Raw genomic sequence first — 20,760 nt, forward strand, 5'->3', positions numbered from 1 at the left:
TTTTTTTGGTTTTATGTAAATTTTTGGATTATTCTAGTTCTGTGAAAAATGTCATCGGTAATTTGATAGGGATTTCATTAAATCTGTTGATTGCTTTGGGTAGTATTGCCATTTTAACAAGCATGGGATATCTTTCCATTTCTTTGAATCCTCTTTAACTTCCTTTATTAATGTTTTATAATTCTCAGCATATAAGTCTTTCACCTTCTTGGTCAGGTTTATTCCCAGGTGTTTTATTTTTTTGGTGTGATTTTAAAAGATATTGGGTTTTTGTTTTTTTTTTACATTCCCTTCCTGATATTTCATTGTTAGTGTAAAGAAATGCAACCAATTTCTGAATGTTAATCTTGTATCCTGCTACTTTGCTGAATTCATTTATTAGACCTAGCTGTATTTGTGTGGAGTCCTTAGGGTTTTCTATATATGGTATCATGTCCTTTGCATATAGTGACAATTTTACCTCTTCCCTTCCGATTTGGATACCTTTTATTTATTTTTCTTGTCTGATAGCTGTGGCTGGGACTTCCAATACTATGTTGAATAGAAGTGGTGAGAGTGGACATCCTTGTCTTGTTCCAGATTTTAGCAGGAAGGCTTTCAGCTTTTCACTGTTGAGTATTATATTGGCTGTGGGTTTGTCATAAATGGCCTTTGTTATGTTGAGATATGTTCCCTCTATACCCACTTTGGTAAGAGCTTTTATCATGAATGGATGTTGAATTTTGTCAAATGCTTTTTCTGCATCTAGTGAGATATCATGTGGTTTTTTACTTTTCTTTTATGTGGTGTATTACATTGATTAATTTGCATATGTTGAACCATCCTTGTGAACTTGGGATGAATCCCACTTGGTCATGGTGTATGATCTTTTTTATGTGTTGTTGGATTCAGTTTGCTAACATTTTGTTGAGAATTTTTGCATCTATATTCATCAAAGATACTGGCCTGTAATTTTCTTTTCTGGTGCTGTCTGTCTGGTTTTGGTATCAGGGTGATGGTGGCTTCATAGAATGTTTTTGGGAGTGTTCTCGCCTCTGCAATCTTTTGGAAGAGTTTGAGAACGATCAGTTTAAGTTATTTGCGTGTTTTGTAGAATTTGCCCGTGACCCTATCTTGTCCTGGACTTTTGTTTGTAGGGAGTTTTTAAAAATTTTTTATTACAGATTCTATTTCACTTCTAGTGATGGGTCTGTTCAAATTATCTATTTCTTCTTGCTTCAGTTTTGGTGGGCTGTATGTTTCTAGAAAGTTGTCCATTTCTTCTAGGTTGTCAAATTTGTTGGCATATAATTGTTCATAGTATTCCCTTATGGTTTTTTGTATTTCTGTGGTATCGGTTGAGATGGCTCCCTTTTCATTTCTTTTTATTTGGTTTCTCTTTTCTTCTTGGTGAGCCTGACCAGAGGTTTGTCAATTTTGTTTACCCTTTCAAAGAACCAGCTCTTGGTTTTATTGACCAACATCTTTTTAATATTTAAAAGTTGGCAGAACAGACATACTGTGCTGTAACTGGTAATTTTTCTTTTGGGGGGTCGGGGGGTGGGTAGAGCAGGCCAAAATGAAAGGCTTTCTTTTTCGTTCTACTGGATGCTGGCAGAAGAGAAGCATTTAATTCAAACAGGGTTTAAGAGGACGAGATGCCCGCTGTGATTGGGACAATTAGTTACCTATGAAACTTTCCTTGACAGGGCATCAGGCAGACACTTTAAGGGAAATGTCTGTTTATGGTGAACCCATGTCCCCTCACACAGGCTCTTTCCTGGGATTGGTCAGTAGAGCAGGAATTTGGCTCAGCACGTAGGTGTGAGTCCCTGAGTCCCTGATGGACACTAGATTTTTAAGAGAGAGGCAGTTTACGGTGAGTTTTCAGACTTGCGGTTTTCCCTGTTATATAACTCATAGGCATTTTTTTTTTTTCTTCTTGTACGGTCATATTTCCTTGTATCACCTTAAGTAAAGAGCTTCCTTTTCCTCCTGTTTGGTCATATTCCATCCAGTCTTCTGACATCTCAGCACGGGCAGGGAGTGACTTCCGTGTCGCTGCATCACCAGCCGTGGTCACTGGTGTTAGTTATATGGCACTGAACTGAGCCCAGCTGAGCAGGAATCGACGTGCTTGCGTCAGGGATCGTGTTCTGTCCTCTTTCCTTCCCGACTAGACTGATTCATAGAACTCTCCCTCCCTGGGGAACAGCTTTGCAAAGGCAGCTTTGTTCTCACTTGTTGGATCATTAGACTTTTACTAAGGGCTTACTGTATGTGAGACCCTGTATTTGGCTACGGGAATATATGGATACATTTTAGATAGTTTTGCCTTCAAGAAAGTTGTTGCTTGTTGGGAATGAACTTGTGAACCATATCAGCCCTATCAGCTATTGGGTTATTCATGATATGAGAAGATCCATTACTACTCTAGGACCAGAAGGGAAAGCAGAAACCAATCTATATTTTTTAAAAGAGGAGAATTTATTGCAGGAACTTGGTACAAATGTATTGGAAAGGGCCAGAGGAATAAGGGGGAGCAGGTGGCTTTACCCAGAGCTCAGTAACTATAGGAAGCTCTGTTGCCTCTGAGGCTGAAGGAGCAAAGGGTGCGGGTTGCTGTGGCCGCTGCTACCGTCGGGTTAACAGCACTGCATCTGGGGCAGACCTGGGACGGGCTCCAGGTCACCGCTGCTTTGGGACCATCACCGATGCTCTGCCATCCCATGCCGGCTGTGCTGGAGCCTGTGGCTACCCACGCCCCATCACCTGCCTCTGCCACAGAGGCCACCAGAGCCAGAAGCAGATGGCCTCCCCCAGTACTGGCCCCTTTATCGTCAGGACGAAGCCAGGACCCATCTGGCCAGGGAGTCTGGAAAATACTGTAGAGTTTCTAGCCTCCTGCAATGCTGAGGAGAGCACAGAAAGGTGGGGATGGCTGTGAGTTCCACCAGAAAGTACCCAATGTATCTGGTCAAGCAGCGTCTTAGCACTATTGGAGGCAAATCAATCTCTTTCTCCCTCTCTCTTTTTTCCCCTCTTTCTCGAAATTACCTTAAGGAAGCTTCGGTGGACTGGAATCACTTGGACCATGCATGGTTTTTTTCAATTAGATTTGATGTCATTGTCAGTCATCACCTGTGTAACTGAGGTACCTAGTATTTCTGGGCCCATCTACCTGCTGGGAATGTGGGCGGATTTTGTTACTGATCTCATCGAGTGTGTAAACTTAAGAACTATTCTAATTTTCCAGTGACATACTAGAAAAAGAACACTGCCAAGTGTTAGCGTATAGGATATATATAAAGAAATAAAATTGCCTGATAGGCAAACATATTAAAAGTGCTTTTCCTTTCACAGAAACACAGAAACATCTTCCTCAGAATAACAAATATAAAACACTGCTGATGTCAACATCTTTATCAGAAATGTGGCTCTGAACTCTGTTTCCATATACAGATTCCTGGTTGTGAGGAGCTAACCACCTTCTCTGTCTGCTCTGGCTTCCCCCAGGATGGTCTTCAGCAGAGAGGCAATCAGGAGACTTCTCGCCAGCAAGTGTCGCTGCTACAGCAATGACGCTCCAGATGATATGGTCCTGGGGATGTGCTTTAGTGGGTTAGGAGTCCCTGTGACACACAGCCCTCTCTTCCATCAGGTGAGAAAAATGTTTTTATTCCTACCTCAGAGGGAGAGAGGGGGGTTTCTTCTCACTTGAAGGTACTACTGCTTTCCCTTCACCTATTCTTCTGGAAACAGTCTTAAGAACTGTGGGGACAGGCTCCAGGGGGAAATCCTTAACAGAGCTCTTTGTCCAGAGGGTTGATGTTGTACCAGGTACAGCATGAAGATGGAACGCAGAAACATCTAGAAAATGAAATGGGGTTTGACCAGCATCCTTGCATGTAGGCTCAGGTAAAAGCTGTTCTTTTTTTTTTCTTTGAGTTAAAAAAAAATTGATGGTATTTAAAAACTAGCAGATGCTATTTAAAAATATACAGGACTGACCTAACGTTGTCCTGCTAGCCACCAAGTGTTTGCAGTTCTACACTGTCCTCAGTCCCTACACTGTCTATTGGGCTTTCTCCCCTTTGGTTGCTATTAAACTGACAGGCTAAACTTAATTAAATTTCAGTATAATATCTCAATAGGCATATACTCTGGGGGTTATAGAAGAGATGAGATGATGTTTACCAGGGGTGGTTGGTGCTAATAGTTTCACCATCCTGCAGTGTGGGGTAGGAAGGGAATCCTTTTGCAACCTTTTTAGTAGTTTCTTTTTTGAAGAATTGGGTTAGTGAGTATTCTGATCAGTGACTATTCTGATGCTGTAAGAATAATAGCAGATATATTTGCACTAAAAATAACCAGAGCCCACATTCACTTAATGCTCTCCTTTAAGAAATTCAAAGCTTTTTGAAATTTGAATGCATAGGTATTTTAAGTGCCCTCCCTTACATTGAAAATATAGTCTTCATGCTTTATTTAGTAACCAGTAGCAAGCGCTATTATAGCCATATAGAGAATTGGGCATGACAGAAATAGCACTATAGGGGATCACTTGAACAAGGCAAAGAAAGTGCTTGCATTACCAGGAAAGGCAGAATCCATTTCTGCATTCTTGAGGACTGCAAGGAAAGATAAAGATGGACCTTTATAAGAGGAAATGTATGAGAAACCTCCCTCCTGGTACTTGCCATTGTTTTAAAACCTTGAGCCTATGTGTGGTATTACAGGACTTAGAAAAGCAAGTTACTCTCTCTTGCCCTCTCTCTCCCTGTATCTCATAATGTTTCACTCACAGAAAGGAAGGGTAATTAAAACTGTTGGTGTATAAGGGAAAGAATTTATCACTGTTACTATCATAGTCTTAGGTTTTTATTTATTTTATTATTTATTTATTTCTGGCTGAGTTGGGTCTTCGTTGTTGCGCGGGGGCTTTCTCTAGTTGCGGCGAGCAGCGGCTACTCTTCGTTGCAGTGTGCGGGCTTCTCATCGCAGTGGCTTTTCTTGTTGAAGAGCACGGGCTCTAGGCCTGTGGGCTTCAGCAGTTGTGGCGCATGGGCTTAGTTGCTCCACGGCATGTGGGATCTTTCCAGGCCAGGGCTTGAACCCGTCTCCCCTGTGTTGGCAGGTGGATTCTTAACCACTGCACCAAGCAGCCTTTTTCACTTAGGGAAGAATACGTTACTAAATGAAATGATAAGGAGAAAAGAAAGAAGGAAAATAATCCTTATGTAAAATCCTTTGAAGATAATTTAAATTTTTTTTTAATTGTTGTTTCCCATACTTTAAAACTCTTGATTTCTCTAATTCACATAATAAATTTAAAACCTTTCCAAAGTCATAAAGTATGCTCAGAATGTATCCTCCCCAACAGACACTGCTTTATCTTCTAATTCTTAAGCCTCGTTTAAGAGTTTGCTCTGATTTGGACATTACTTTCCATTTGTAATGTTTGAACACTGGTCCAAACAGTGTATTTGTTCATATTGAGAAAGAGATAAAATCTAGGATTCCTGGTAAGTTAGAGCAGGCATTTGGAAACAAGCTCAGATACAAAGTTGCCTGGGCCACATTTCTTCTCCTTTTAGTCAGGGAAGGTGATTGTGAGATCACAGGTTCAGAAGGAAGCCTCAAGGAATGTCTAGTATATCCCTCTGTTCAAAACAAAGTATCTAGCGCATGTGGTTTTCTGCTCTTCCAAAATTATATGCTACTAATGGGTATGGCAGTGTGCAATGGTCAGTGAATCCTCTGCACAAAATTGTCAAAATAACTATTTCAGGAATCTGGAAGTCAATCAAAAAGCACTGAGAAACATTAATTCCTGAAAAACTACTGTAGTTCTGGGTAAGAGCAACAGAGTCTGAGGCCTTTCTGCCTGAAATCCCCACACGCTACCCACCTTCCATCGCAGCGTGGTTGGAGAGAGCAGCAGTAGTTCACCAGTATGGGCCTGGCTGGAAAAAACAACAGGTTTGCTGTCAGAGGGGGTGGACTTGATTTGTGGGAGAGATGAAAACCCACAGGTATGTCAGCTAAAATTGTCAACTTTGGGTAGGAAACAAACAAAAACCTGCATCTTCACTGGCCCGAGGTTGCAGTCTCAGTTACGGTGAAGGGATTATTGGTCAGAAGTTTAATACCTAATAAATACCCTGGAAATAAGAGAGCATAGCAGGGCTAGAGAAGCTGGCCACAACTCTCTGGCCCACTGGGAAACTATGTGCATGCACATGGGACAGTGGATGAAAGTAATTAACAAGCCAAGGCATGTTTGAAACCCCACTGAAGCTTTGAATGTCCTTTGCAATCCACACACAGATGGAAGCTTTATGGGCTTGAGACGTTTGAGCACAATCTCTGCCTATATTATAAACTAACTACTAAGTTATTCAGGCACAGGAGTGACTTCTAGAAGGTCATCCGAAAGAATAAAAATAAGAACTAAAACTTGGGAAACTAGCAGCCACACACTCTAGGGAGAAAGATTCCACAGTGTAAGTTCAGGCAAATTAGTTTTTAAAAAAGAGTAGTAAACAGATTTGTGAGTTGCTATAATACATTATTTAAAAATAACCAGTTTCCAGTCAATTACTATGAAACATGCAAAGCAACACTGAACTCAGGGAAAAAATGGAGTCAACGGAAATGGACTCTGATCAACAGAAATGGACTCTGAATGGGACTAGATGTTGGGTTTGACAGACAAAGACTTCAAAGCAGCTAATAAAAAAAAAAACTATATTCACAGAATTAAAGGAAACTGTAGTCAAAGGAAAATATGATTACATTAACTCAACAAATGGCAAGTCTTAATAGAACAATAGAAACTATGATAAAGAACCAAATGAAAATTCTATAGTTGTAAAACCCAATAAAAGAAATGAGAAATTATCTAAATGGACATAACAGTAGATTTGAGATGGCAAAAGAAACAATCAGTACATTTGAAGGCCGATCAATAGAAATTACCTAATCCAAAGAACAGAAAAAAGACTGAAGAAAAATGAACACAGCCTCAAAGACAAGTGGTAAAACAAAGTATACCAACATACATTTAATGGGGGTCCTTTTTAAAAAGAGAAGGGGAAAGAAAGGGACAAAGACAGTTTTTTTGAAGAAATACATTTTCTCAAAAATGTAATGAGAAACAGTCTATTGATCTGAGAAACTCAACAAGGCCCAAGTAGGATAATCAGGAAAAGAATCACACATGAACATGTTATAGTCAAATCATTGAAAAACAATGACAAAGGGAAAATCTTAAAAGCAACAAAAAACGTAATGAAAATGGAAATTAAAATGTTACTGGCTGATTTCTCATTCGAAATAAGAGGCCTGAAGGCAGAAAGAAAAAAAGAAAGTTAACCAGAAATTCTACATCCAGTAAAACTATCCTTCCCAAATGGAAGTGGAATAAAGACATTCCCAGATAAACAAAAAGTGAGAGAATTCTTTGCTAACAGACCTTCCCTTAAAAAAACTAAAGAAAATTCTTTGGGCTGAAAGAAAATGGCACCATGTGGTACCTGGAATATATAGGAAGGAATTAAGTACGCTGGAAGGACTATGTATATACATGTTTGTGTGTATATATACACATATGTGTGTATATAAGAGGAACACGTGTCTGTGTATGAACATAAAATATATGGATGTGTATATATACATACAGATATTTTTCTCCTAATTTCTTTCACAAGATTGTTTAAAACAATATAACTCTATATTGTTGACTTTATAACATAGATAAATGCAATATATATGATGACAGTAGAACAAAGGCAGGGGAAAGAAGTGGAGCTTTATTGGGACAAGGTTAATTTTGTTGGAGTTAAGTCAGTATTAACCGATAAGTTAAAGATACATGTTATCCCTAGAGAAACCTTTAAGAAAGTAACTTTTTTGATGTTTTAGCTATATTTTTAAAGAGACTTAAATGTACACTAAAAGATTTCAACAAAAAAGGGCAATAAAGGAGGAACAGATGGACAAAAAAATGTATTAAAAAATGGCATATACACTACAGAAAAACTGTAGAGGTTGCTCAAAAAATTAAATATAGGACCATATGCTGCAGCAATACCACATCCTGGTATATAGCAAAAGGAAATAAAAACAAGGTATCAAAAAAAACCAAAACAAAAACAACAGTATATAAAATGGCAAATGGCTAATGAAAATACAACTATATCAAGTATTACATAAATATGAATGGACTAATAAAGACCCCAGTCAAAGGGCAGAGATTATCAGACTGGATAAAAAGCATGATTTGTTTATATGTTGTCTATAAGAGTCAAGTATACTTTAGATTCATAGACACAAACAGATTGAATATAAAAGGAAAAGAGATACCATGCAAACAGTTGATCATAGAGAGGAATGTAAATTGGTGCAGCCACTATGGAGGACAATATGGAGGTTCCTTAAAAAACTAAAAATAGAGTTACCATATGATCCTGCAATCCCACTCCTGGGCATGTATCCAGAGAAGACCATAATTTGAAAAGATACATGCACCCGAACGTTCACTGCAGCACTATTTACAATAGCCAAGACAGGGAAGCAACCTAAATGTCCATCAACAGAGGAATGGATAAAGAAGATGTGTTATATATACACAATGGAATATTACTCAGCCACAGAAAAGAATGAAATAATGCCATTTGCAGCAACATGGATGGACCTGGAGGTTATCATATTAAGTAAAGTAAGTCCAATAAAGACAAAAATCATATGACACTACTTGTATGTGGAATCTAAAAAATGATATAAATGAACTTATTTACAAAACAGAAATAGACTCTTAGACATAGTTACCAAAAGAGAGAGTGGGGGTTGGGGGATAAATTAGGAGTTTGGTGTTTATCTATTTTATATATAGTAGCATGTATATATAAACAACAAGGACCTATTGTATGTAGCTCAGGGAACTATATTCAATATCTTATAATCTATAATGGAAGGAATATATAATATATATATATAATATATATATTATATATATATTCAGATTTTATATATATGTATATAAAATCTGAATCACTTTGCTGTACACCTGAAACTAACACAACATTGTAAATTAACTATACTTCAATTTTAAAATTTAAATAAAAAAGGTATACCGTGCAGTTGATCACAGAGAGCTTGAGTGGCTATAGTAATATTAAAAACAATAGATTTTAAGAACAGAAATATTACTAGACAGAAAATGGGCCATTTCATGACAAAGGTCAATACATCATGAGAATAAAACAATTATAAATGTATATATACAGCTAATAACAGATCTTCAAATTACATGAAACATAAATAGACAGAATTGAAAAGAGAAAGAGACAAGTATTAACTACGACGTGACCTGTCACATATAAAGTATTTCACCGACAACAACAGAATGAACATTCTTTTCAAATGTATACAGAACGTTCTCCAGGATAGGCCATATGCTAAGTCATAAAACAAGACTCACCTCCCAGAACAATGGAATGAAATTAGAAATCGAGAAAAAAATTGGGGAAATTCCCCCAATACTTGGAAATTAAACAACACACTTTAAAATAACCCATGGGTCAAAAAAGAAATCATAAGGAAAATTAGAAAATACCTTCAATGGAATGAAAAAACACAACATATCAAAAACTTTGAGTGGAGCTATATAGTGGTTAGAAGGAAATTTAGTTTTAAACATGTTAGAAAGGAATAAAGGTATTAAATCAATAATCTAAGTTTCTACATTGAGAAGCAAAAGAATATCAAATCTGAACTATGTGGAATAAAAGAAATACTAAAGATCAGAGCACAAATCAATGAAATAGAAAACAGAAAATAGAGAAAATCAATTAAGCCAAAAATGAGCTCTAATTTGGTAAACCTTTAGCTAGCTTGACCAAGAGAAAGAGAGGACAAAAATTGCCAAAATCAGAAATGAAGGAGGGGTATCATTATATACCCTACCACAATTATGCCAACAAATTAGACAATTTAAATGAAATGGAGATAAGACGTTTCTCCAAAATAGACATACAGATTGCCAACAAACACATGAAAAGAGGCTCAACATGACTAATCATTAGAGAAATGCAAATCAAAACCACAGTGAGGTATCACCTCACACCCGTCAGAATGGCCATCATCAAAAAATTGACAATAAATGCTGGAGAGGGTGTGGAGAAAAGGGAACCTTCTTGCATTGTTGGTGGGAATGTAAATAGATACAGCCACTATGGAGAACAGTATGGAGGTTCCTTAAAAAACTGAAAATAGAACTACCATACGACCCAGCAATCCCACTACTGGGCATATACCCTGAGAAAACCATAATTCAAAAAGAGACGTGTACCACAGTGTTCACTGCAGCACTATGTACAGTAGCCAGGATGTGGAAGCAACCTAAATGTCCATCAACAGACGAATGGATAAAGAAGATGTGGCACATATATACAATGGAATGTTACTCAGCCATAAAAAGAAACGAAATTGAGTTATTTGTAGTGAGCTAGATAGACCTGGAGTCTGTCATACAGAGTGAAGTAAGTCAGGAAAAGAAAACAAATACCGTATGCTAATGCACATATATGGAATCTAAAAAAACGGTACTGATGAACCTAGCGGCAGGGCAGGAATAAAGACGCAGATGTAGAGAACAGACTTGAGGACACAGCAGGGTAAGGGGAAGCTGGGACGAAGTGAGAGAGCAGCATTGACATATATACACCACCAAGTGGAAAATGGATGGCTAGTGGGAAGCTGCTCCATAGCACAGGGAGGTCAGCTCCGTGCTTTGGGACCACCTAGAGGGGTGGGATAGGGAGAGTGAGAGGGAGGCTCAAAAGGGAGGGGGTATGGGGACATATGTATACACATAGCTGATTCACTTTGTTATATAGCAGAAACTAACACACCATTGTAAAGCAATTATACTCCAATAAAGCTACTAAAAAAATTTTTTTAAATAATGATGAATTGAAAAATAAATAAATAAATGAAATGGAGAAATTTCTAGATTACACATTTTTTTTTTTTTTTTGCAGTACGCGGGCCTCTCACTGTTGTGGCCTCTCCCGTTGCGGAGCACAGGCTCTGGATGCGCAGGCTCAGCGGCCACGGCTCACGGGCCTATCTGCTCCGCAGCATGTGGGATCTTCCCAGACCGGGGCACGAACCCGCGTCCCCTGCATTGGCAGGTGGACTCTCAACCACTGCGCCACCAGGGAAGCCCAGATTACACTTTTTAAGCAGGGCTATTTCTCAAGAAGAAATAGAAAATGTATTTAAACTTATATACATTGATGAAGTTGAATTAGAGAAGCAAGAATGCTTCCTAACTCAGTTTATGAGGCCAACATTAACCTAAAATGTCAGAGATGTACATTGTATCCCTAGAGCAAGCACTAAGAAAATCACAAAAAAAAAAAAAAAAAAAAGCTAAAAAGTTAACAAATTAAAATGGTACATTACAGAAGTAAAGGACAGGCCAGTGTTACTCTTGAACATAGATGCAAAAATCCGTAATAAAATATTAGCAAACTGAGTCCAGCAATATATTAAAATCGTTGCTTGTTTTTCACATTTAAAAATGAACTGTTGGAGATACAAATAGATGTTAACACAGGAAAAAATAAATCCATAATATTTTTGCCTTTATTAATGCAGATTCCAGAAGTGATTAATTGCCTCTCAGGACTCACCTCTGCAAGTGAAGAGCTGGATTATTAAGCATTAGAATGTGCTAATCATTTCTGATAAATGAGGTCATGGAAAAGAACAAGACAAAACTAGAAGAGTAAAATGCATAGAGAGAGGCATCTGTGACGCTGAGAAGTCTGTAATCAGCCTCTGTGCCCAAAATGCCAAAAGGAAATCCCGGACAGGCAGGGTCAGTGTGAGGAAGGAGGAGGACCTGGGAGCAGAGGCGGAGCAGGGTGGGAGGCTATGCACGCGGAAGGAGCGCTGGCTTAGACTGCAGGAGAGGCACAGAGGCTGGGCACAACGTAAACCTCCTTAATCTGTGAAGATCACAGCACACCGAACAGTGTAACAAATGGAGATTGACTGTATTTTAGACACACTCTTTTTTTTTTTTTTTACAGCTGTACTGAGGTATGATTTATATACCATACACAATTCACACACGGTAATGGTGTGAACGGTACCTTGAAAATTTTTAGCAAATTTCCAGAGCTAAGCAACCACAAACCCGGTTTTAAAACACTAGGATCATGCCCCCCAAATTCCCTTGCGTGAATCTGCACTCTTTCCCCACCCCCATTCGCAGACCCAGGACACCACTGATTTGCTTTGTCTCCGTGGTGTTTCCTTTACTAGGCTTTCCCTACTCTGAAAGACATATGCCTAATTCCAAGTTAGAACAGCGGACAGGCAGTGGGAACGCCCAAAATTCCTTGCCTCACCTCGCCACACAACCACGTATGGCCAAAGTTTCTTTAGACCTGGGAAATAAGTTTTTCTGCCTTTCTGCAGAAGTCATAATAGTAACTTAAATGACTTACCAAGGAAAACTTTTCACATTTATTACCACAGTTGAGGAATATCCCAGAGGCATGACTGGAACCTAGAAGCAAAAAGCGATGCATTTGGGATATGAAAGCAACTGGAGATGCAGAAACAAAGAGCCTACACTTAGAGGGGAGATGTTAGTGGAAAAGATTTTCCTTCTTGCTTTTAGATTCCCATAACCAACATCAGATATTGAAGGAGAGCAATCGTTTCATGCATTTAAATGCTATTCTGAAGCAAAACTGTTTTCGATGAGTGAGAGAGTGGGATTCTCTGTTCTTCCTGCAGGCTCGGCCTGTGGATTACCCTAAGGACTACCTGTCTCACCAAGTTCCCATATCGTTCCACAAGCACTGGAACATCGATCCCGTGAAGGTCTATTTCACATGGTTGGCACCCAGTGAGGAAGACAGAGCCAGGCAGGAGACACGAAAAGGCTTTAAAGAAGAGTTATAAAGCATGGTGGCCTGTGGGCACAGGCAGGACACAGAAGCAGAGACTGGCGTTGTCCTGCTGTGCTGGATCACACTGCTTACGTGCGACATGCAGCATCGGAAGCTTCCTGACTTTAGGTGGACGTTATTATACGGTAATTTTTGAGTTGAGGGTGGGGAAGGAGCCATAGGGAAAACAGAGATTTTTGTTTTCTGGGAAAGATCACTTGCTTAGCATTATGCAGTTATTGTAATACACAATGATTACTGTGTATTTTTCAAGCTGTAAAACAGCAGCTTTATTTCTGTCATGGAAAAATAAATGGTACCAGAATTTTCCTTCCTGTCCTGTCTCTTCATTATAATGAAAGTTTCAGCTGGGCATGAGTCTGGAGAGACGTGACTGTCTGTTATTATATACATGAAATAAAGAAGAGGGAAGGTCTCTTGATCTGGATATTACAGTGGGGTGAACTTTTTAACCGTTTTATTGATGTTCGAAATTATTTCCTGGTAACTCAGTAGGAAGACTGCTGTATTAAGGATCATTCATAAACCATCATAAGTCTAGTGATGAAAAATCCCCTGTAGTCTATAATCCAGGTTGTTATGTTTTATCTATTTTTCTGTTTGTACCTCATAAAAAGAGAATAATAAGTCTTCTGAGAGAGTTTCTCCTTCTTTAGAGGTTCATCTGTGTTCTATTTCTCCCTGAAGCCCTATCTTTACGACCTACTTGTAACACACAAGTGCAGTGGCTGCTGCCAGAAGATAATGTTCTCAATATTTAAAAAAAAAAAAAAAAGTCGTATTTTATTCAAGTCACTGAGCTCTGAGTCTCAGGAAGTGAATTAAATTAATTGTACCTGGTGTTTTACTCTTATTTTTATTTGTATGTTAATGTAATGACTCTCTCCAGACTCAGAATAGACCCCCCCCCCCAGTGTAAGGGAGGACCGCATGGTGATTTGGCAACTTCCCAGAGTTCTTAAACAATGAAATCTGCAGACAGTATTTTGAAACAGCTCTAATTTCCAAATCATACCTTTAATATACAGTAACTTAATATATTATTAATTTTAAAGCATATTCTGTATTTAACATTTTAACTATATAATTCAGTTTTCTAGAGGTATTTGCATAAAATTTGATCTTGCTATGTCTTAAACTAGTTTTGGTATAGTAAAATACTTTCCTCTTTTTTTTAAATAAAAATTGTTATTCATTAATTTTGCCTGTAATGTTTTTATATCCAAGCACAGGGTTTTTAAGCCATGCCACCAAAAGTATCCATGCGTGTGTTTTTTAAGAATACGTTTTTTTGGTAGCTTGTATATAACTGATTTCCAAAGTGATGCAGTAGTTTTCACCCTTTTTCCAAACTAGCAAATACCAGGACTGTTGTGTTTTCAGTGATAACTGAATAATACACTGGCTTCATTTCTGTGAGGGTGGGTTTTGCGGTCCGTCCAAGGAGTGGATCCGGGATGATCGGCTGGATGAGACGCACCCGACGAGTGTACAGATCTGGCCAAGCCGCTGCTGGTGACATCAGTACCCCGCTGTCACAGCTGGGACTCCCGTCACTGTCAGTCACCTTCACGTCATGTGTAATCGTGCTCCTGGAGGGCCCGGCTGCCTAACCCAGGGGAGAAGGGCCTCCAGTTCCTATTCTTGCCTAACACTGTCACACTCAGAAAAAAGTGTCCTCATTTCATAGGACTGTCCTGGCGTCCGTACAGGAAGACCCACATCATCACGCCTTCCCTGTGTGATGACGATCAGTGCCTTCTACTGATACCGGAGCACCTTCTCTGGTACTTGGAGGTGTTCGTTATGTTTACTTTTTGGAAGGATGTAAGCCTAACCACAGGTAAAAGACCTTTGCCTGAATTTCTCATTTCTCAGATGATTTATTAGTCCAGGTGGAGCGGGAGTTGGGAGGGCTCTGAGGAAAAGGAATGAATGCAATCAGAGGAAAAAGTTGGCAGCTCAGTAAACACAGTTTTTAAAAAGAAAAGTAAGAACCTATCCTTTTAAGAGAAAACCATCAGACATTGAAGATGTATTTATACCAAGTCTATAAAACCATTATCTATTTTATTATACAATGAATTGGAGATATTTTGGAACTGATTCTCCTAGAATTCATAACTTAAGGACCAGTTTTGAATCTGTACTTTCCTGGACAGATACTTTCCTATTCATATTTTCTTTGCCTTTTAAATAGAAGTTTGCTTCAAATGGCCATTTTTTTTTTTTTTTTTTTTTTTTGGTGGTATGCGGGCCTTTCACTGTTGTGGCCTCTCCCGTTGCGGAGCACAGGTTCCGGATGCACAGGCTCAGTGGCCATGGCTCACGGGCCCAGCCGCTCCGCGGCACATGGGATCCTCCTGGACTGGGGCACGAACCCGTGTCCCCTGCATCGGCAGGCGGACTCTCAACCACTGCGCCACCAGGGAAGCCCTAAATGGCCATTTTTATACTGGGGTATCAACATCAAGGAGGTAGAGGTGGAATCACTGGAATGCCATTTTTGCTTTTAAGCCACTTCTGCTGATATAGCCAAAGCAATCTGTCTGACAATGTAGGGTTTTTACATCTTTCAGCCAAATTGGAAATCCAGACACAAACACGGCCTTTATAGACTGTGTGGGAACACAGACAATAGCGTGCTGGGCTGCACGTGATGCTATACGTGGGTATTTAAATATCGGTGCTCCTGGGTCTCCTGGTTTACTGAATACCTTTCGTGCTTCCACATCCATGTCTTTATAATTGTTTATGTATATTGTCCTCAAAAATGAATTAAATAGAGTAGACATTTGTAAGAATGTTTCTGTTGTCTTCCATTCATAATCAGACGGAACTTCCGTGGACTAAAATGAATCAATGATTCATCCAGCAACTGTTTATTAAACCCCTACTAGGTGTCAGACCTTCCAGGATGCCCCTTGTCTCTTCTACTCACCACTCTGTCCCTGGCGTCTTTGAACGCCTGGCACACAGTAGGTGCTACTGTTTTATGTTCCCAAGCTTTCTATAAGCATGTCACCTGCACAATGTGCTTTCCTCCTATCTGTAGGAAGTGAAGGCTTTGTTTCTGGCATCACGTCTTTGTGCACGTTTTCACTTTAAAGACATATTTCTGGAGGGAGTTGGGGTAGGTACAAGGGAAAAGGACATAAACCGGTAACAAATGAACAAGATGATTTCTAATAATACCTAAAGACACTAAGAACAGGCAGGCAGAACTGGATGGGGGCTGGGGACCAGCTTGGATAGAGTGGTCAGAGAGGGCTGCTAAGAAAGTGATGGTCGAGTGAAGACCCCGCTGAATAGACAGTCAGGAATGCAGAGATATGTGCGCAGTAACACCCAACGTGAAGGCTCTGAGGCGGGGACGAATGTGGCATGTCTGAAAAAGAAAGCAAGCCTGTGACTGCTTAGCTGTCATCACTGCTATTAGTACACATCCAGGTGATGTCAAACAGTTGCTCCGGAAGCCTGGAGCTCAGTGGAGCAGTCAGGGCTGGAGTTATAATTCTGGAACTCAGCAGCATTTTTAAAGGTTTTGAAAGCCACAAGACTGGACAAGATACGCAGGGAGAGAAGGAAATAGAGTCAGCCTGAGCAGGAGGACAGTCAGTGAGGTGGAAGGGACACCGGGGTAGGCAGGGGAGCTGTGTAAGGGAAGCCAAGGAAGGAGTGTCCTGAGAAGCAAGTGACCAAGCGTGTCATGTGTGGCCGAGAGGACGGAGAAGTGACCGTGTGACTGAGCAGCGTGGAAGTGACCTCCACAAGGCTGCTCCCAGTGAGAGGGGCAGGAGGCGGGCAGGATGGGAGCTGCAATTGTGGAGAGCGATTATAAACATTTGGGCGGGGGGGGGATCTGTAGTTCTTTGTATGATTGAAAGACAAGGGAGCAGGGGGTCTTGGGAGTTTATATGTTAAGATGGAAGATTCTAGGAGACGTCTGCATGAGAGGCAAATGGCCTCGTAGAGAGGGAGGATGACGAGTGACTACATGGATGGTCCTGGCAACGTGGGATGGAACCCAGAGCCCAGTGGGGGAATCTGACAGGAGGGTCTACTGTCAAATGGGGGGACAGTGCAGGCACAGAGAAAGGTTCTTAGATGTGCTGATGTGAAGATATGGGTGTTCACATCTGATCATTTCTGTTGAGTGTGAGACTGTTATCTGCTGGGAATGTGACTCTTTACATGGGTTTGCTTTATGGAAACCGCAACATTAATAATAATAACCACAATGACAACCACTTACGTAATGCTTACTATACTTGGCACGATTCCAAGTGTTTCACACATTAACTTACTTAATCCTCACAATAACCCTCAGAAGTGAGTACTAGTGCTTTCTCCAATTTTATACTGGAGGTAACTGATTAAGTAACCAGCTCAAGGTCACAGAGCTAGTACGTTTTGAACCCAGACATTTAGGCTCTAGAGTTTGTTCACATAAGCTCTGTGCTCCTTCACCTCTATCAAGAACAATGTTGCCTCTCCCCCGACTGAATGTATATCTAGTTCTGAAACACTATCCTAGGTAAAGATCACCAAGAATCCAAGAGTTAATCATGAAGTAACCCTATATAAGAGAGATAAAAGGCAAATCTGATTATATATCCAATACATTATAGAAGCAATATGTGCTGGGAGGTTAAAAAAGGAAGAAACTGACTAATTGAAACTGAATTTTGAACTTTTGTTCTAGAACTTTGGAAAACAATTCCTCTGGTAAGGGTGAAGATCCTCATACACTGTTACACTGTGACCCAGAAGTTCTACTCTGAGGCATATACCCTAGTGAGACACTCACAGCCTTGCACTAAGAAGCATAAACAAGAATGTTCACAGCAGCATACACAGTTCAGGAGAACTGAAAGTTGGAAACAGCCTACATGTCCATTGCTTGAAGGATTAATAAGTTTTGGAATGTCTTTACAATATCCCATTATGCTGCGGTTAGTACGAATGAAATACAGCTACATGACACACCTCAATGTTAAGCAAATTTTAAAGTCACAGAACAAAACATAATAGGATATCCTTTATATAATTTAAAACCATGCAAAATTTTAAAATGAACATGTAAAGATACACATCTAAAAAATTAAGAAAAGAGAAGGATAAACACAAAAGTCAAGATAGTTACCTCTGCAGGAAAGACAGAGGAATATGCTCTCAAAGAGAGAGACACAGGGGACTCAAAGGTAATGGTTATTTCTATTTCTTAAACAGGTTGGTGGGTACATGGGTGTTTGTTTTATAGGTATTCTTTATGCCTGATAAATATGTTATGAATATTCCCTGTTCAACATTTAATTTTGATGTAATTAATGTTAATAATGACTTGCTTTAATTAAAGAACAAAAATGTCTTGTATAGCACCGAATGTGTGAGTATTAATTTCCTGTGAGTATTAACTGTTGTTCCTGCAACAACTTATCACAAACTGGCTGGCTTTCAAAAAACAGAAATAATTATCCTGTGTCCTGCCTGTAGAATTTGGGGAGTCTATCAGCCTTCTTTCATCTTGTCCTGTTTTTGTCCCTTCTGATTCAATCTGGCAACATTTCTGTTTATATAACAAGCTCAAAAACCTTTTGAATCTCCCGTGTAAGTTAAGGGGATTCAGGCTATTAGACAAAGGCTCCTCCACAGATCTTTTCTGATGATGTCATCCCTATTCCCAGCTCCTGCTGAGATGATTGAGGGGCTCCACTGGTCATCAGGGAACCCTCTGTGTGATGGGAAACTCTAACCTTTCCATCCTTTCAAGGCACTAGCCAATGACTATCCAGCTACACCCATGGCTTTCTTTTCGGAATGTGCTTTTCTAATGGTGAATCTCCTAATTTTAGCATCTCTTACCATGTGGATTTGCTGAAATTTTCCCAAATCATCAAGTCCAGGTTCATTTTTCCTTAACAGTTACCTCAATTTATCTCTTTCCTCTCAAATTTTCCCATAAACTACAAGAAGAAACCAGGTTGCATATCCAGTACGTTGCTTGGAAATCTCAGCAAAACATCCAAGTTCACTGCTTATATGTTCTGCTTTCCGTATAACTATAGGACATAATTCAGACTTCCTGCTAGAAGAATTACTTCCTAGACTTCCTGCTACTGCATAACAAAGGATCCCCTTTCCTCCAGTTTCCAAAAATATTTTCCTCATTTCTTTCTGGGCCCTCACTGGCAGGGCCTTTAAGGTTCAAATACCTACCAGCATTCTGTTTCTAATGATACGTGTGTTCTCTAAGAAAATACAGGCTTTCTCTCCTTGCTCCTTACCTCCTCCTGAGCCCTTGTCAGAAGCACCTTTAACATCCACTTCTACCAAAAGTCTGTTTAAGGCAGTGTAGGCTTTTCCTATCATGCATATCAAAAATTCTTCCAGCTTCTCCCCACTACCCAGTTCCAAAGCCACTTCCACATTCCTAGACATCTGTTACAGAAGCATCTCACTTCCCAGAACCAAAATGTGTCCTTGTGGCTGATGTAACAAGTTACCACAAACTTCGTGGCTTTAAACAACCAAAATTTATTACCTTAAAGCATCACTGGGCCAAAACCAGGGTGTTGGCAGGACAGCGTTCCCGCCAGGGGCTCTCAGGGAGAATCCATTCTTTGCCTCTTCCTGCTTCTAGCGGCCGCTGCACCCCTTGGCTGTGGTCACATAACTCCAATTTCCGCCCCCGTGGTCGCTCTGACTTCTCATCTCATGCCTGTGTATCAAATACCCCTCTGCCAGCCTCTCATAAGGATACACGTGACTGCATCAGAGCCCACCTGGATAAGCTAGGATAACCTCCCCACTCTAGACCCTTTAGTTAATCACATCTGCAAAATCCTTTTTTTTTTTCCCATATAAAATGACATTGACAGGCTCCAGGGATTAGGACGTGGATATCTGGATATCTTTTGGGGAGGGAGCACCGTTCAGCCTACCACAGTAAGAGTGATTTCTCCCGTCGGCAGACAAGTGGGTGAATCAGGGGAGTCTGAGCGTGGCCTGCCTGCTCTTTCTTGCATTCATTCATTCACTTGACATACATGTTCTGAGCAACCACCTTGTGCCAGGCACTGTGCTAAACACTGGGCACGCAGTGGTGCCACCTAGATCATCTCATCAGCAAACACACACACACACACGAATATCAATTTCTTATTTTAAAAAGCTAGTCACTCCCTGGTGGCGCAGTGGTTGAGAGTCCGCCTGCCGATGCAGGGGACGTGGGTTCGTGCCCCGGTCCGGGAAGATCCCACATGCCGCGGAGCGGCTGGGCCCGTGAGCCACGGCTGCTGAGCCTGCGCGTCCGGAGCCTGTGCTCCGCAACGGGAGAGGCCACAGCAGTGAGAGGCCCGCGTACCGCAAAAATAAAACAAAATAAAATAAAAAGCTAGTCATTGTTTAGGCAGAGAAGAAATTAGGATAAAGACCTGCCTGGTATTATTCTGGGCTTCTCTGCCCACCAGTCTACTGGATATTTTCAGACATTCCTAAATCTAGAATTTCTTTTCACTATTTTACCTTCCTGTTTTATCCCTCCTCCGGGTTTCTACTGATTCCACAACTGGAATCGGGAGTTTATTCTGCTCTTTTATATCGAGGTGTGTGGGATGAGCACTGGGTTACAAGGTCCTGAGCTGGCCTCACTGTGCAACCTTGGGCAGGTCACGTCCTGTCTCTGGGCTTCAGTTTTGTAATGAAATGCAGTTTGCACTTTAAAATGCTATGATTTTACTGTCTAAATATAGGACCTGCATCACTAAATATTCCTCGTGGGTGC

General features: G+C 40.3%; 1 protein-coding gene across 1 annotated transcript in view; it reads left to right on the plus strand.

Moving 5' to 3' along the window:
- B3GLCT (beta 3-glucosyltransferase) overlaps nt 1-13,283 on the plus strand; it is a 114,860-nt gene extending 101,577 nt beyond the window's left edge. The window contains exons 13-14 of the mRNA XM_081214686.1: nt 3,496-3,640; nt 12,799-13,283. Of these exons, the coding sequence (XP_081070812.1) occupies nt 3,496-3,640; nt 12,799-12,966 (313 nt within the window). The 3' untranslated portion in view covers nt 12,967-13,283. The remainder of the gene's footprint in view (nt 1-3,495; nt 3,641-12,798) is intronic.
- Nucleotides 13,284-20,760: the final 7,477 nt, after the last annotated feature.

This window comes from Mesoplodon bidens (genome assembly GCF_964165515.1).
Source record: "Mesoplodon bidens genome assembly, chromosome: 17".
NCBI classification, from domain to species: Eukaryota; Metazoa; Chordata; class Mammalia; order Artiodactyla; family Ziphiidae; genus Mesoplodon; species Mesoplodon bidens.